We start from the raw sequence: 17149 nt of genomic DNA on the forward strand, positions 1-17149 counted from the left end.
AGAATTCCTTTGAGAAATGATATGTCAGTGACAGAGGGAGCCATAGTTAACATTCTTTATTGTCAGGTTTCAAGCCAAAATTATAATTTGACTTTGTTTATTTGTACTGTATAAAAACTTGCACTGATGAAGCAGTAAAAGCCCAGGTGTCTGGATCAGTAATCATTGATGCTTTAGGAAATTTCAGAATAGCAGTTACAGAATTCATCCACTGATTGATAAATAAGATGTAACAGCTATCACTCATCATTTTGATTGGAGAGCATTTAAGGCTGTTATTTCTGATGCTACTTGGGCTACAGCTTCTGTATCAGTATTGCAGAAGCACCTCCTCCTCCATTGCAGATTCCTGCAAGACCATATTGTCCTTGTTTCAAAGCATGGGCCATGTGAACAACAATTCTTGCTCCAGACATTCTAAATATAAGAAAAAGAAAAGAACATATCTTAGGTTAAAGGAAATTCTCCCACAAACCAAAACCAATCTCCCACAACCAAATTGATAATAATGATTAAATTCAAACATACTCTTACTTGTTTGAAACTTGTTTACCTAGCAGACAATGCATCTGTGCAGAGCAAACCCAGAGCTGATTTTGCTTACCCTATTGGATGTCCAAGGGAGACGGCGCCTCCATTAATATTTACTTTTTGTGGATCAATGCCCAGCATTTTAATATTGGCCAGCACCACAACGCTGAATGCTTCATTGATTTCCCACATTGCAATATCTTCTTTTTTCAGGCCTGTCTCACTTAGAATCTAGAAATAATAAAAAATAATTACTACCATGAAAAAATTAGGAAACTAATTGTAGAAACCATTGGTCTGTTTTGACGTCAGTGACTCAGACTGCCCATACTCTGATTCACAATTTCACATTTAGGAACCTCTTTGTCAGATGAGAAAGAGCAAAACTGAGGGACTGAAGCACTAACTTGAGTTTTCACCAAAGAAGGAATGGAGAGTAGCCCATGCCAAGGATACATTTCCCTCACACACTAAGATTGCTGCTACAGTAAGTCCATTTAAACTGACACAGTACTGCCTCACACCATACACTTCAGTTCCTTTTAGAATGAGTCTATCCTTCTACAACCATATTTATTTTGCCTTTCAGCCATACAAGCTGCAAAGCTTCAAAGTTGCAAACACACCCAAAGTTGCTAAAAGCAGTATAGAACAATATCCTCTTTCAAAAGAGGTGTGAGAAATTTGTTATTCTGAAGATCTGCATACTTGATCCTCTGAAAAACATCTGTTCTTTGTATTTATGACATTTATAATTTCAATCCTAATTCAAGAAGACCCACTGAGGGAGAACCAACATTGGAATGCTAGGGAAGTTTCTGGTATTTTTCCCCCAAGCCCCACTCAGTTTTATTCTTACCTTGGGAACAGCGTATGCAGGTGCAATTGGAAAGTCAATAGGATCGACAGCAGCATCTGCAAAAGCTGAAAAAAAAGAAAAAAAAATCACAAAAGGTGTTCAAAGACCTTTTGTTTTTACCATACATGATTTTCTTTCATGCAAGCAGCAAACACCGCCAAGATAGAAAAATTTGGAATACCATGGTCCATGAAATAGCTGCATCTAAAATGTAGTGCTCTAAGTATGCCACACAGTAACATTTTCAGATTTTTGTTATTATGTATAGAAAATTCTGTTCATGGTTAAAAGTCTGCTGGTGTAACACTTGAAATGTCAAGGACTGTACTGAGAAGATGCAGCCATAATGTCAGGTAAGCAGCCAAACAGGACTCCCCATCTGAGAGCACACTATGGGAGTAATTTCCAGGACTTTCCGAGAGATAAGAAGGATCATACCCACTATCCGTGCCAGTGGTTTGACTTTCAATCTCTTGGCTGCCTCTGTAGTCATCAGCACCAAAGCAGCTGCTCCATCATTCAGGGTGCTGGCATTAGCAGCTGTAACTGTTCCTAGAAAAGGTAAAACATTCTTTAGACAGAAGTGAAAGTGTTATGCAAAGCAGCTCATGTATATCCTGTTAAGGACTGTTTTTCCCTGAGTTCATTGAACATGAAGTCTCAATCATATGGTGATACCTATTGCACTGAGTTAACTAAAAATGGGTTGGGTTTTGGTATCTGTTTGATGAAAGAACTGCAGCCACAGGTATTTGTATCCTTATGCCAGTACCAGGTCATGCCTTCCGTGGCAGCTGCACTGCAGGCATTTGCACAGAATTCCAGCTCAGGGTTGTGAATGAGGGACAACTTTGAGTTAGCCAGGAAGGTTTATCAATTACAGATTCAGGAAGCAATGGCAACTCTGTAAAGCCATTCCAGCTCCCATGGCAACAGGAGCTTACACTTGGCAGAGACCACGCCAACAGTGAAACTGAAACCAATCTGTGTCAGTCTTTTTAAGGTAAACATCCCAGACAGAGGTGTTCACTGGTTCTTGGACCATCTTTTAATCCAAGCCAGTTCATGCTGTTGTGCAGCACGTTTCTTTATCTCAGTAGACATTTAAAAATAAAGGGACTATTGTTGGGCATTCAAGTTCTTGTGAACAGCACTCTTCACCCTGACAAAGCATCCGTGCACTTGGCAGAAAATGAAGTTCTTTTAAAGACATTTACCGTTTTCTTTTTGGAAAACAGCTTTCAGCTTTGGAACTTTACTGAAATCGACACGCTTGTATTCTTCATCTTCTTTCACTTCTGTATCTGGCTTTCCTGAAATTCAGATTTGGTTTAGTGTTTTGTAGAACAGTTGACTAGATACTGCCTTATACAAATAACTTATTTCAATAAAAATGTGCAAATTCATGTAAAATGTACGTCAAGAAATGTGCTTACGAAAACGGAGAAACAAAACTATTCCTTAATCAAATTTATTCACAGAAAATCCATTTATCCTTCCCAGTGGCTGAACAAAAGGGACAAAGAGCATACCTTTAATGTAAATTAAAACATAGATGTCCTTAAGCCATAACTAAATTCAATAGCTAATCCTTCACTTAGACAAAAAAGAAAGAAGATATGGTGTGCAACGTTATTGAAAAACAAAAACCAGATGACAGGTCACTGACTGCTGCTCACCAGAAAGTCTGCCTAACAGAAAATTCTTAGGTGATCAAAATTAACGTTCCTGAGATTTGCATGTTTAAACAACACAGTTTGCACTGAACACAGACAATGTTACAGCTTTCAATGAGAAACACAATTCCTCTCATCACACCTGTCCACAATACCTTTTTTTGAAATAGTGACAGGAACTATTTCATTTTTCAGTACTCCTGAGTCCCAGGCTGTTTTGCTCTTGGTGTAAGAGCCTATGGCATAAGTGTCTTGTTCCTCTCGGGAAATAGTGAACTTCTTTGCAGTATTCTCAGCACAGTTGCCCTGGGAGAAAATCAGGCCTGTTAGGTTCAGTATTGCTGAAGATGCAAAGCACAACTACAACTGAAAAAAAACTCAACCAGCAGATTTCCAGAATTGAATATGACTATATTTGGTGTCCATTTCTGATTTACACAGTCATGAACAAATAGAAACTTTTGGGTTTGAAATATCATCTTCAGATTTAGCAAATGTTTTCTGGATCCAGATTATCGAAGCCATAAAGGAACTTTCCCTTAAGGCTTTTTTTTTTCTTCAGTTAAACTGCATGCAAAAGTAAGTTTAAAGTGCTTAGGGCTGACATCTTCAGAAACTGAAGATCATTATTCAGCCACAGAACCATATGTTCATTTTCCTAGTGTTTTCAGTCCATTATTACCTTGCCTATTCCAAAGATTACAAACAAAGGTCAACACAGAGCTTACTTAGCCCTCAGTCTCTAAAAACTGTAGAAATAAAAAGTATGTATCCCTTTTTTCTAATAACTAGAATGAAATAAGTAGAATGAAACAACCAAATAATTTTATATATAGGCAAATTATGATTGTAATTATACACTCACAATTCATTATCAACACTGTTTAAATATCCAGTGACAAAATAAAAAAAAACTTAATTTAGCCAACTGGAAAGATCTGCCCTTGAAGAGGTTTTGTTCCACCTCTCATTTCATCAAACTCAGTGAATCACACAAAACCCTTTAGTACTGTGTCCCTCCAGTTTTTCAAACAAGCAAGTTCGCTTCTATGTAATTAATGAATTTAAAGTCATCAAACCTCAAAGCACCAGCAGCTTAGGCTATTGCCAAAGCACAGACAAGAGTAAGCCCCTAAAGCCATCCGATGGACTTCCTCATTATGTTCTCACACAGACTGCTAAGGCTTTCTGAACAACCTACAGCAGCTATAAGAAAGAAAAAAGGTTCCAAAATAGTGTCCCAATCTATTAAAACTTGGTGTATGATAAGCAGCCCCGAGAGCTTTTCCTCACATAAGGGAACTGTCAAAGCCACCATTTAGATTCCTATAAAATACTCACATTCAAAATCCATTTTAGCTGAAACATGGGAATGAATTTCAACATTCCCACAGAGCTTAAGCACTACAGTGCAAAAAGAATAAATCACACCAAGTGAGGTCTGTATCAAATCTATGGATGACAGTAAATACTCTTCATGACACATTTTCCTGTACCCCAGCAAGAACACTAACTGATTGATCAGTAATGCCCTACAGTTGTGAATTACCCCTGGCAAAGGTCAGAAATACTCATAGGCTGAAAGTAGCTGTTCTCTTTTCAAAATTTTCTTCCCTGGTGATTGTTCTTGACTATCTCTGCATCAGTTGTTTTCCAAACCCATCCTAAGTTTGCCCTTGTTTGTCCAATTTAAGTCACCCTGTGGATGAGTAAGCACACCAGCTGACTCAAACCTTCCCACAGGAGATACGAGATACGTACACTGCGGGGGGGAGAAAAGACATGAGCCTGCTGGATCCTACAGAGCAGGTACCCTCAAAGACTCCAAGCACTTTGATTGCTCCCTCCCTCAGATGGAGCAACAGCAATCCACCAGTAGCAGAATTAATTTTTCTCTCAATCCTTGCTTTAGGCTATTCAGACTGCATAGACAGGTAAATATTAACACACAAATTGCTGTGCTATTTTGGTCTTCTGCCCAGCTCTTCCATTACAGCTACTGCAGGAAACCTGGAAATGGAAGACTTTTTCCTCCTCATTTCCAGGCTTGCTAGATGAAGCAGTTTCATAATAACTATAAGCAAGCTCTTCAGATCTGCATCAGGTCTATCTCTGGTTGATACATTAGCACTGTGCAGGAATCTTTACCATATGGATATGGTTATAAGCATCTGTCAGCCCATCTTTCACTATCAGGTCTTCCAGCTTTACTCCTCCGTAAGGTGTTGCCCCTCTGCTCATTGTGTAGGGAACATTAGACATGCTCTCCATTCCACCAGCAACCATGACATCCTGCCCAAAGGAAACAAGATAAAATCAGTGATCATGCAGTGTGTTCTCCATGACTTCTTGGAGGAACAAATATTAGCAAAAGCTTAAGCATGGGTGTTTCATATTCCTGAGGAATCTTAAAGAAAGAGTCAAAAAACCCTTTAAGCACTTAAAAAGCAAACAGCAGGAACAAATGAAGATAGTTAATCCACTCTGGCAGAACAACTGACTTCTGTCTGGTATGTAGCTTTAGAAAGCTTCCAGACCCATGCTGATCTCTTACACTTTCATGTCAAAAGCTTCCAAGATCAAATTAGAAATTTTACTTTTACAGTTTTTTTTCCTGTAAGTTTCTTATTTTTCTTCTTTATTCCAAGCTCCTTATCCCTTTGGATCAAACAACAGTCAGAATAAATGGTACATGAAGAGACAGATATTTACAAGTACCCGCAGTCTTACATAATACTATTTCATCTTACTGTGTAAAAACAGATGTCTTACTATATGGCTTTATCATCTGAAAAGGCCACAAAAAAGGACAATTATTAATTAATGATAACTTAAATCATTATGGGCATTTGTAAGCTACTGTACTGTTTCAAGCTGAAACAAAGCAAACAGAAAACCTGCAAAGCTACAGGGACTGTAAGTATTCCCACTGTTCATCAGGCCGTAGCTCCAAAATCCATAGGATTCCAGGATGTGAAGAATAGACATAGCTGTGTTTAATGGCATATTTGAAATACAGATAAATGTAAGAAAAATACACACAGCATGAGTCCTTGAGAGTTCAACAATGCTGTCCATATAAAATCACAAACATTTTACACAAAACAGCAGTAAGAAGATCAAAGCATTTTTGGCTTCTTTAAATTAAGATACAGAGAAATGGTGACTTGGTTCAGAACAGATTATAAACTAGATCCAGAAACATGACATGAAGTAATAAAGAAGAGAAAGAAGGCCGGAGACAAAACTATTGAAAAGACAGATCAATTGGAAAGGCAGTGGAGATACAGAAGCAGCAGCAGATCAGAGGAACAAGAGTCCCTGGCATTTCACTTCCATAAAGTGAAAGACCTGGAGAGAGAGCCAATGCAATTGTTTATGTAATGGTCTACACTGACTCAAGCCACAGGGAATCATCACTGACTGTCATACCACGCATACCTCACAGTCCACAGCCAGGAAAAATGAACTAATACCAACCCCCCCATAACTTACAGCTCTAAGAGACTAATAACTGGCTGAGTCTCTGCTTTTGCTGAGACTGGCAGCACAGCTTGTGGGATTAATTCAGCTGAAAACTCCAGTTCTATTCAGAGCTCATGGCCTGTCAAACCAACCAAAGGCACAACCACACTCATGAACTCATTGGATATAAATGACTAAATCCAAATGTAGCTGTTTACAAAGACATGCTGGGCCTGGTTCAAAGTCTGATGACAGGATTTCCACCAACTTCAGCAGGCCCCAGACAAAGTGCTGCTCTCTGCAGGGCAAGGCCAAAGCAATAAAGCAGTTGCTTAACTCCAGTTACACTGTGATTTCCACAGAAGGGACACCAAAACTTAAATATTTTACTTTTGTTCTAAACACACACACAGAAGAATTCGTCACTTAGGAGCCACTTACTTTTTAAGCCAAAAGATATATATAATTGAACTGATGATATTTTCACTTCAGAGACCCAAAGATGCTGCCAAAATGCTTTGGATATGGAAAACGAAAAAACTAAAATGTCTTTCTTCACATTCACACTTCTCCCACATTCTTTGCTGCACAGCCTTTAATGGCTTACTGAAAATGATGTATTCTCCCCTCCTCCCATCAAGTGATAGAATCTTTCCCATTATACAGAAAACCTTGGAAGAAAGTTGACAGAGATGAACAATTCTCCTTCATCAAACTCTTTAATGAAAAAGCTTTTACAGCAACAATAAATTCTGCCTCTTCGAAAGCGATAAAAAAGCCTTAAAAATCTTTCATGTACTTGAAAACAGCATCACTTGAATATGTGTACTTAATTCATTTAAATGTTAAAAGTGTCTGAAAGTCACATCACCCAAAACTACAATATATTATAGACTTTATGTAAGTCTATAAAAATTTCTTCAGCTTTTCAAAACTGAAAGCTTGAAAATTCCCTTAATTATATTTTGGGGGCTAGACTGGCAGGTGGGGTGGGAGTAGAGCAGTAGAGAGATGATATAAATACCCCCCAAAAGAATCCACCTTGTTTGTCAGCTCTGAAAAAACATATCTGACAATATTCCAACTATAATATTTTTTTCTGCTTTAAACCAAAACATACTTAAATGACTATAAAATTAGGGTTGCATAAACAAAACAAACCCTTGCTAATTAGCTTTATTATCCCAAGCCAAAACACAATCCCAAATCAAAGAGCACAGTCATTGGTAGGACAGGATCTACAACATTAACTGTGTAGTTTTTCCAGAAAACAGCACCAGCTCCACATACCTGACTCCCACACATCAGGCTTTGTGCTGCCATCATGATTGATTTCATTCCTGAAGCACAGACTTTATTGACAGTTGTAGTAGGAGTGGTGATTGGCAGACCTGAGGCAAAGAAGTTGTTTGTACAGCTGTGTTATTGAAAGGGTAGACTGCAGTATTTTCTTGGTGTTTCAGCAACATTTCATATGGCACCAATTTTTATCTAAGCCCAGGATGTTCAACTTGCACTGTTTAGCCTCCCAGGGCAATTTATCTACCCTTATCCATAGTTACCATCCTTCTTGGAGAACCCTGTTGCTTCTCCCCTTCCAACAACACACTTGTCATGAGGGGGAAAGCAAGCAAAGAATCAGGAAATGGAAGATCAAGGAAAGGACTCCAGAACAACTCCAGTTCCCAAAATCCTGATCCCTGCCTCTAACCAGCATCCAAGGCTGAAAAAGCATCACAAAGCTGCAGAATTTAGCAACTGGCAACAAGACCGATCCCAGGCAAGGTTGGACAGGGCTCTGAGCAACCTGGTCAAGTGGAAGATGTCCCCGCCCATGGCATGGGGTTGGAACTACATCTTTAAGGTCACTTCCAACACAAGCCACTCTATAATTCTGTGAAAGAGAAGAGCCATACTTAACACTTTGCCTAACATGGAAGCAGTTCCTTCTACTTCAAAAATGTGCAGAAACAGAGCCAAGAAAGTACACAGTTCTTCCCTGACCCATAGGCTTTTCTAGGAACATGCTAAGGTATGGAATCCCATCCCCACAGAGGGAAGAAGAAAATAATTCCTGCACCCCAATAACATTCATGTTACAGCTAACATTACACAGAGGATCCTTCCAGTGTCAGCTCCAGACTCCACAGGAAGATGAGTGTAAAGACACACTTGTGCTGAAGGAAACTCACTGACTCCTTATGCAGTAACACTTAAAAATAATGATATACTGAAGAAAAAAAGCCCACTTTGTGAAAGATTCAGAGCAGCATCCACCATTAATGTAACATACTGTGGAATTACCAGCCTGGTCTCCAGTACTGCCTTCTCCTGGTTCTGCAAACACTGTAGGCAGTAACATCCCACTCGCAGGAGTGCAACACACACCCTTCACCCACCACAGGGGAAAAGCATCCACAGACTGTCCTGAAAAAAGGCTGCCCACCACTCTGCTTTAACTCACAGCCCAGCAGACTCCAGCTACGTAGAGACAGAAAACCTTCAACCCCACTGTCAAGAGAAGGAATACCTGCACCCAAGACTGCTTGTCTTGCTGGAGCTTGTCCTTGTCCAGCCTGAAGGACATTGCCCATATAGGCCTCTTTCACTTCTTCTGCAGGGATTCCTATAAAACAAAATTCTTTTGATTCAGAAGCCTTTTTACAAAGGTTCCCATTGAAGTTTTCAATCAAATACTAATGAAACTTGCCACATCCAACCCATGTTTTAACAGCACCCAGGCCCCTGTTGGGTGCCTCCCAGATCTCTACCCCCATATTCACAGAGTATGGTAAACTGGTAACCCTGACACAAGAGAATTCCCTGTCACCCTGCAGAGCAAGCTACAGTTATTTCACTGAAATCGACATTTCCAAGTCTCACTGATCACCCAAGAAGCCAAATTTTCATGGACAGTTAAATGAACAAAATTTTTATGTGCTACAATTATGTCTAAAGACAGTTTTGTTTGTTTAGCAAGGGCAAGCCAAGGCCACAGCAAGCTGCCACCAGAGAGAAAAGGCCTGCTCTCCTACTGCATCTCTTGCAACAGCCCTGGTGTCCAAGTTCTTGTAGTATTAACCCTCCTCTCCCCTAAAGACTTTTTTGTTAGATTGAATCCATCAAAAGGCTCACAAGGCTGTCCTTCAAGTATATATGCCCACATAAAGAAAGGGCAGGTAAAGGCCACTGGTCTCAGCAACAAGTAGCCTTTGCATCAGCTTACTCATGTCATAAAAGCTCACCCTGAAAAAACAATTAGCATGCTCAATCAGATTTGGACTAGCAAAGATATCCCTAGGCAATATTCTGCTCCTAGAAGCAGCACTTAATACAGATTGAACCAAAGCCTGATAGTCAACTTTACTTAAATAGCATTTGTGGATACACTTAAAAATGCCACAGGAGCAAAAGAACCCAGGACATTGCAGGGTTTTTCATTACCAAGCAATTGAAAAGACACAGCCTAATATTGTTCTGAGCCACTTGAGGGTTTTTTTGTCACAGGAAAAAAAAATGTGTATACATACCTGCTCTGTCAATTGCTCCTTTAATTGCAATGGAACCAAGTTTAGTGGCTGGCAGTGATGAAAGAGATCCTTGGAAAGATCCAATTGGTGTCCTTACAGCACTTGCTATCACCACCTCCTAAGTGCAGAAGAATGGAACAAAAGTCACAATCTCTCTCACAACTGCACACACATACCAGTATTTTTTAAATGTATCCACTGTTATTCTTTCATTGATGTCACAGCTTCTCTTTTATCCTGCAAGTGGTTCCAGAGCACTAAAATCTTTATTAATGCATGCAGTACGGAGAGGAAACATAAGGAGATCTGTGTGCAGCTGCAGGACTACAACCTTAGGATCATGAGCTGTGGTGAGATGGCTCACATGGCTGGAGTGCTGCCATGCAGGGATAAGGGCTCTTCAGGAAGGACAGGTCACGAAGAAAGTAAAAGGGGGAAGAGGCTTGCCCTTTATGTGACAGAACAGGTGGAGTGCATTGAGCTCAGGAATTTATGATGCTTGCAAGAATCTTGAACATCTGGAGCAAAGGGGGATCGAAGAAAGCTGCTTGATGTTCAAGGATTGCCCCCTCCAAGCTCCAGAGCAGTCCAATCCAACAAGCAGTACATCAAGCAAAAATGCCAGGATGGACACCAAAACTCATACACTGCTACAGCAGATGGAAATGGGGACAGAGAATCTGGCACACAGTCTGAGCATGCAGGGATGAGGTTATGAAAGCCAAGAGCTGAATCTGGCAAGGGATGTCAAAGGCAACAGGAAGGGCTTCCATGAGCACCCAAGAAGCAAGGAAAATGTGGGCCTGCTGCTGAATAGGGCAAGGGACATGGTGACAAAGAACAGTGCTGAACTACTGAATGCCTTCTTTGCCTCCGTCTTCAGTACTAAGACCAGCCTCCAGGAATGCCAGGCTCCAGAGACTGGGGGGAGGGTGGAGCAAGGAACATGCACCCTTGGTGGAAGAGGAACAGGTCAGGGCAAACTGGACACACATAAATTCATGGGCCCTGATCAGATGCCCCCATGAGTCCTGTGAGAGCTCGCAGGTGACTTTTTAAGGTCACTCTCACTAATGCTGGAATGGTCACAGCAATTGTGAGAGATGCCCAAGGACTGGAGAAAAGCCAAGCATCACTCCTGTCCTCAGGAAGGGTAAGAAAGAACACCCAGGGAACTACGGGTCAGTCAGCCTCACCTTAATCCCTGGAAAGGTGATGAAACAACTAATCCTGAAAACCATTTACATGAACAAGAAAATCATCAGGAGTCATCAGAATGGATACACCAAGGGGAAGCCATGCTCAGACAAAGTGCCAGCCTTCCACAGTGAAGTGACTGGTTTGGCAGATGAGGAGAGAACAGACATTGCCTACCTAGACTACAGTGAGGCTTTCACCACTGTCTCCCATAAAATCCTCACACAGAAGCTAATAAGCAGACAGTGAGGTGGACAGAAAATGGCTGAATGGCCAGGCTGGGGGTGGTGATAGTGGTACAAAGTGTGGTTGGAGGCCAGTTACTGGTGATGTACCCCAGGGATCAATACTGGGTCCAGTCCTGTGTAACATCTTCATTAATGAATTGGATGATGGTGCAGTGCCCCCTCAGCAGGTTTGCTGGTGACAACGAACTGGGAGGAGTGGCTGATACACCAGAGGGTCATGCTGCCACACAGAGAACTTCAGCAGCAGCACTTCACCATGAATATTAATACTGGAAGGAAGGGTGCAAAGAAGACAGAGCCAAACTCTTTTCAGTGGTGCCCAGTGACAGGACCAGTGGACACAAACTGACACAAAGGAGTTCCCACTGAACATCAGGAAACACTTCTCCACTGGGAGTGTGACCAGGCACAGGTTACCTGAACCCAGGCACAGGTTACCCAGAGTGGTTGTGGTCTCCATCCCTGAATATATTCAGAAGCCCAGGTCCCAGCAGAACGTGTCAGCAGTACTTTAAGACATGGTATGACATTCAGCCCTATGCTAGTAGCCCCTCAAAACAAGTTCACTCTTATTTTGCTTCATAGCTTTAGTGTTACAGCCACATGCACACCTGATAACCCTGTGAGAGTAGTATGAGAATCTGGCACCAGAAGATGCACATGTCAGATCCCTGGCTGCCCCTGACAGCCTCCAGCTGTGTTGGCTCCAGTACAAGCTAAGCACAAAACTTTACAGGGTCTGCTCAGGAGGTTTCTTTTTATTTAGACAGACAGGCAAAGAAAGAAAACACTAGGAAAAAAATAAACAAAGACAAATGATACTTGCTTAAAACTAGGAAGGGCTGTCTGTTACTGTAACCTCTTCATCATGACTGACTTCAGTGATAGTAACATATTTGTCCTCATCTTTTATGTTGTAACAGAAAGTTGCAGAACAACACAAATAATTTCAAATGGGTAAGTTCATAAGAGCTGTCTTTTCCCATTCTGGATCAATAGTTACATGAAGCTCACGTCAGCTGACACACTTCTAACTTTGTCCCACACTATCAAACAATTAGCAAATCAAAATAAAAATGGAAATCTGACTTTTATTTCAGACTTTGCAGTAAAGTGTAGCTTAGGCACAAGTGACATTGTCTTTAAGGCAGTTTTTTTGTGAGGATTTTCTTAAAAATGCCAGTGATTAACAAACAAATCTAAAATAGCAATTTATTGGGCAGATAGTGCTTCATACTTACATTTAAAGTACGCTGCGATGCATAGCCACGGCCTGTATACTTCAGAGCCTGAAAATAAGAAAGTCCTCAGAATTTCACATCAAGAAAGCAAATGCCATTATGTTTCAGTAATGTACCCATTTCCATAGAAGTCGTTATTTCAAAAATTAGTATCTAAGAAACACTGAAAAAAATATGAAAAAATCATAACATGCCTTTTAAAAGAAGTGTAGTCTAGTACAGTCCCACCATAACATCTGTGATAAAATGCTTTCTGAAAAATAAACAAATACTCCTTAAAAAACAACACCCAATTCATTTTGTCCAAGTCTGTTACGTACACCTATAACACATGTCTAAGGCAGGAGTGAGTGGTGCTATCTTGAAAAAGTTTACCAGTCCCCCTGTCTGCTTCCCTGGACTTTGGTTCATTCATTCCTACCATTAACTCCACTGCTTGTTAAACAGTGGCAGTTTGCATCTACAGCTTCCATTCCTTTAGTGTTTCATGAACAAAAATGAGGATAACTAATTCAGAATGTCACACCAAAACAGAATAATAAAACAAAACCAAGAAAAAGGGATTTTATGAGCAGTCTAATTCACCAGCCAGTAGCTTCATCTAATTAAGCAGTGCAAAGATACAAAACTACATCTGTATGTATGGTTTCATATGTTAACAGAATGATCTTTCCATTAGTGGTTTAAACTACTTTCTTTGGCCATTTCAGCACACTGGAAACTTCTGGCCATTACTGAATCACAGCTAAATAAATACTAATTAAAAACAACTGCTTAAGGACACCACAAGAACACCATCATTTTTATAAATTAGAGAATGCCTTCTGGTTTTGTATCTGCAACAGGAAAATTTAGTCTGTTTCTCCTCTTAATTTGACAACCTTCAACTAAAAAAAGACTGATATTTTTACTGTTTTGAATTAGTTGTTTGATTTTTGTTTTGTTTAGGTGTTTGGGGATTTTTGTCTGTTTTTCTCCCCAGTTTAAGTTATAATAGCTTGCAGGAAGTTTTAAATTTAACTTCTCCCTGAAAAAGAATGATGTCCCTTACAGCGCTTTAATAGCAGTGCTTTCAAGGGTTAGTGTCAAAAAACCAAGGCCAAACAAAAAACCCTGCCTAGCAAAATAAATACCTACACTACCAAAAAATACTCCTACAGCAAAAGGCCTGAAATTTAAACTGGACAAACCAGACAATTATTTACCAAGTGCAAACTGGCGCCTGCTAAGAGTGTTCATGCTCTGTCGTCGACTACAGACTTAAAAAAAAAAAAAAAAAAAAAAAAAAAAAAAAAAAAAAAAAAAAAAGCAAAGCAAACCCCCACTTCTACATCTGGTAAACCGCAACCTTCAGCTTTGCACATGGCAATTCGGATGCGAGGCACCTGCCCTCCTTTTCTTCTCAGCACAGCTCTCTACCGCCTGTCGGACGCCGGCGCCGCAGGCAAAGCCAGCACCTCCATCCAGCAGCGCCAGCTCTGCTGCCAGGCACACGGGCTTCGTGGGCAGCAGCATCCCACCGCCCAGCTGGGAAACAACACCTACAGGTGCAATTTTATATCTCTGCACTGCTTAAGTAGAGGAATCCAACCCGATTCCTGGCCCTGCCCCGGCTGGGAAATCCCCACGGCTGCAGCGGGTACTGGAGAGGGCTCGCCAGCCGCGGCACTCCCGGCGCCGGACAGTGGAAAAAGCCGCGCTCAGGATCGCGGATAAAGGTCCCGCCGGGCTTAGTGCGGGGCCCGGGGCTGCGGGGGCAGGAGAGGCCGCCCTTCACCCCCCAGCGGCTCCACCCTTCACCCTCTCCCCGGCCCGGGACCCGCTCCCTCCCCTCGGCTGCCTCCCAGGCCCGGGATTCCCGCAAGACCGAGAGGAGGGGGCGCAGCCGGCCCGCCGCAGGGGCGGTGTGACCTTGGCCGAGCTTTTCCAGACCCGGCGGCGGGGCCGGGGCTGCGCAGGGAGGGAGAAGGGAAGGCCGGGGCCCGGGTCGCCTCACCCGCAGCAGCCCCGCGGCCGGACGCCGCCCGCACAGCATCGCCCCCGCTGCCGCCGCCATGTTCCCGCCAGCGCCCCCGTCACCTTCACCGCCGGCCCCGCCCCCGCCTATCGCCGGCGGCGCCCCGCCCCCTCCCCGCTGCCATTGGCCCTGCGGCGCGGGCGGTGCCACGCCCGCCCCTGCCATTGGCTGACGCGGAAGGCGCGTGGTGGCGTCGCGGGGCCGGGCCGTGCTTGAGGGGCCGCTGCTGCCGCGGGACCTCCCCACCCCCGGAACCCGGTTAGGCTGGATATTAGGAGCAATTTCTTCATAGAAGGGGTGATTAGACATTAGGATGAGCTGCCCAGGGAGGCGGTGGAGTCACCGTCCCTGGAGGTGTTTAAAGAAAGAGTGAGCGTGGCACTCAGTGCCATGGTCTGGTTACATGGTGGTGTTCGGCCACAGGTTGGATTCGATGATCCCGGAGGTCTTTTCCAGCCTAACTGATTCCGTGGTTCCGCAGCGCCAGGCGAGTTCCTCTCGCCGGCGGTGCTGCCGCTCGGGTGCCAGGCGGGGCGGGGAGAGAGCAGGGGCTGCGGGGAACGGCCCCGGACGCGGGGCGGACAGCCTGGGATGCCGCGCGGAGAAGCGAAATCGCTGCTAGCGAACCGGATGGAGACAGCCCGGGCGATCCTTGTGGGAAAAGAACCGGCCCCCGGGGGTGTGTCCTCCCCGCCACCGAGGCTGCGCTCCGCCCCTCCTCGGCCGCCACAGGCTGCGGGTTAAGCTGACCTGAACCACGGACGTTTAATCTCCACGTGGAGCCCGTATCGGAAACATCCTGTGCACGACAAGGTCGGTGGGGATGAAACTGCCAAGTATTTCTGAGCTGGGACGCTTTGTGTCTGGCGTGCCCTTGTGCTGTAGCTGCGTGCTGTTTTCAGAAGAGCCAACAACTTAATCCCCCCTAAACTCCTTCCTGCCTGACCATGGCATAAACCCCTAACATCGTTATCAAGAACTCAAACCTGGCCGAGAAGGGTCTCGGCAGCTGCCTTCACAGAACGACTGATGCCAGCTCAACCCCAGCTCAGTCTCAGGCTGCCCATCCCAGTTCCACAATCTTTCCTGCACTTTGCTTTCCCCCCTCACACTCTCTTGTCTCTGAACCTGGATTTCTAGACGAAGGCCAACACTAAAACTCTGCAGCTGTTTGCCAGCCTGACAGTGCCTGTCTTCACCCTGTCTCTCCAACACACACAGAGCTAGGCCAGGAAAAGCCTGGTTCTTTCCCGGTCTCAAGCTTTGGTTCTCAAAGGAACAGGTTCAAAACACAAAGTGACGTTCTCTGAATTGTGCTGTTGCACATAGTCTAGAACAAGCAATTCTGTATTTGTTTCTGATCAGTCACTTCTCCTCAACCACTTTTTTAATCCCTGAAGGAGTTACTGTTACAGTAACCCACAAGGGAATGAAGCTTTCCCCAGAGTTGATGTCTACCAGTCACATAAAGCAGCACGTACTTGCACCTTTCCTTCCTCTTGTACCACAAACTAGAATGCCAAGAACCAGGTTTTGGATATAGCACCTAGAAAGCAAGAGTATTTCAACAACTTGTTAACATCCATTTGCTACCTTGACTTCTTCTTATTTTATTTGATCTTCACATTATAAAACTAACATTTGTCAAAACTACTTCAGTTAATCTTCTGTTCTACATCTCATTCATTTTCCTGTGAGAGAGGATTTCACTTTGTCTTCACTCTCAAATGTAAAATACTTCTTGCTTTCCATATATATCGAAAGATTCTCCAGACATGCAGCAAGAGGCTGATTGGGACAGGCACTGGTGAGGAAAGCATTTGTACTCCTTTGCTCCCTTGACTCTTGGTAGCTGATGTTCTAAGGTGCTCTAGCCTAGACCTTTGATTTAAAGCCAGAGTTTTCAATAACAAAACAGAGATAACATAGGAACTGACAAATACTGTCTCAGGAAGAACTGAAGGTTTTACTCTGAAAAGATGTATGTACCATACAGGAAAAACCCAGTTTGGATGAGGATATTTTTCAGAAATGAGTAATGCCAAAAACATGCAGAACAAAAACCCAGAAAGCTCTTATTTAACTTTGCCTTTACTCCTGCAGTGTAAAGCTCTGTTTTAGGGATACAGCCTGCTAATGCACTGTCACTAACATCCATCTCAGGCAGAAAGGCATTTGGACTCCCACACATATTGATTAATCGTCCCTTTATCAGACCTCACAGACAAGGAAAAAGAGAACTGTAAGGATAATCTTACATCCCTTCAGATGCTGGCAACCCAGAGCTGTGCAGCATCAAACACAGCCCTTGGTGCAGATCTTGCCCATGAAGAGGTTCCCCAAAGTTTTTTGTCTTCAGAGCTCTTCCGAGTAGAAAACAATTCT

At 43.0% G+C, this 17149-nt stretch overlaps 1 protein-coding gene across 1 annotated transcript; it reads right to left on the bottom strand.

Moving 5' to 3' along the window:
* Positions 1-41: 41 nt before the first annotated feature.
* ACAT1 (acetyl-CoA acetyltransferase 1) lies at positions 42-14831 on the bottom strand. The gene is made up of 12 exons (XM_069014395.1): positions 14744-14831; positions 12748-12795; positions 10062-10179; positions 9062-9157; positions 7822-7922; positions 5215-5358; positions 3222-3372; positions 2608-2703; positions 1829-1942; positions 1391-1455; positions 605-762; positions 42-417 (listed from the first exon to the last, which is right to left on the bottom strand). Exons 1-12 carry the CDS (start codon positions 14801-14803, stop codon positions 297-299), a joined length of 1272 nt encoding a protein of 423 aa, XP_068870496.1. The 5' UTR covers positions 14804-14831; the 3' UTR covers positions 42-296.
* Positions 14832-17149: the final 2318 nt, after the last annotated feature.

The sequence above is a fragment of the Aphelocoma coerulescens genome, chromosome 1 (genome assembly GCF_041296385.1).
Source record: "Aphelocoma coerulescens isolate FSJ_1873_10779 chromosome 1, UR_Acoe_1.0, whole genome shotgun sequence".
In the NCBI taxonomy this organism is placed as follows: Eukaryota; Metazoa; Chordata; class Aves; order Passeriformes; family Corvidae; genus Aphelocoma; species Aphelocoma coerulescens.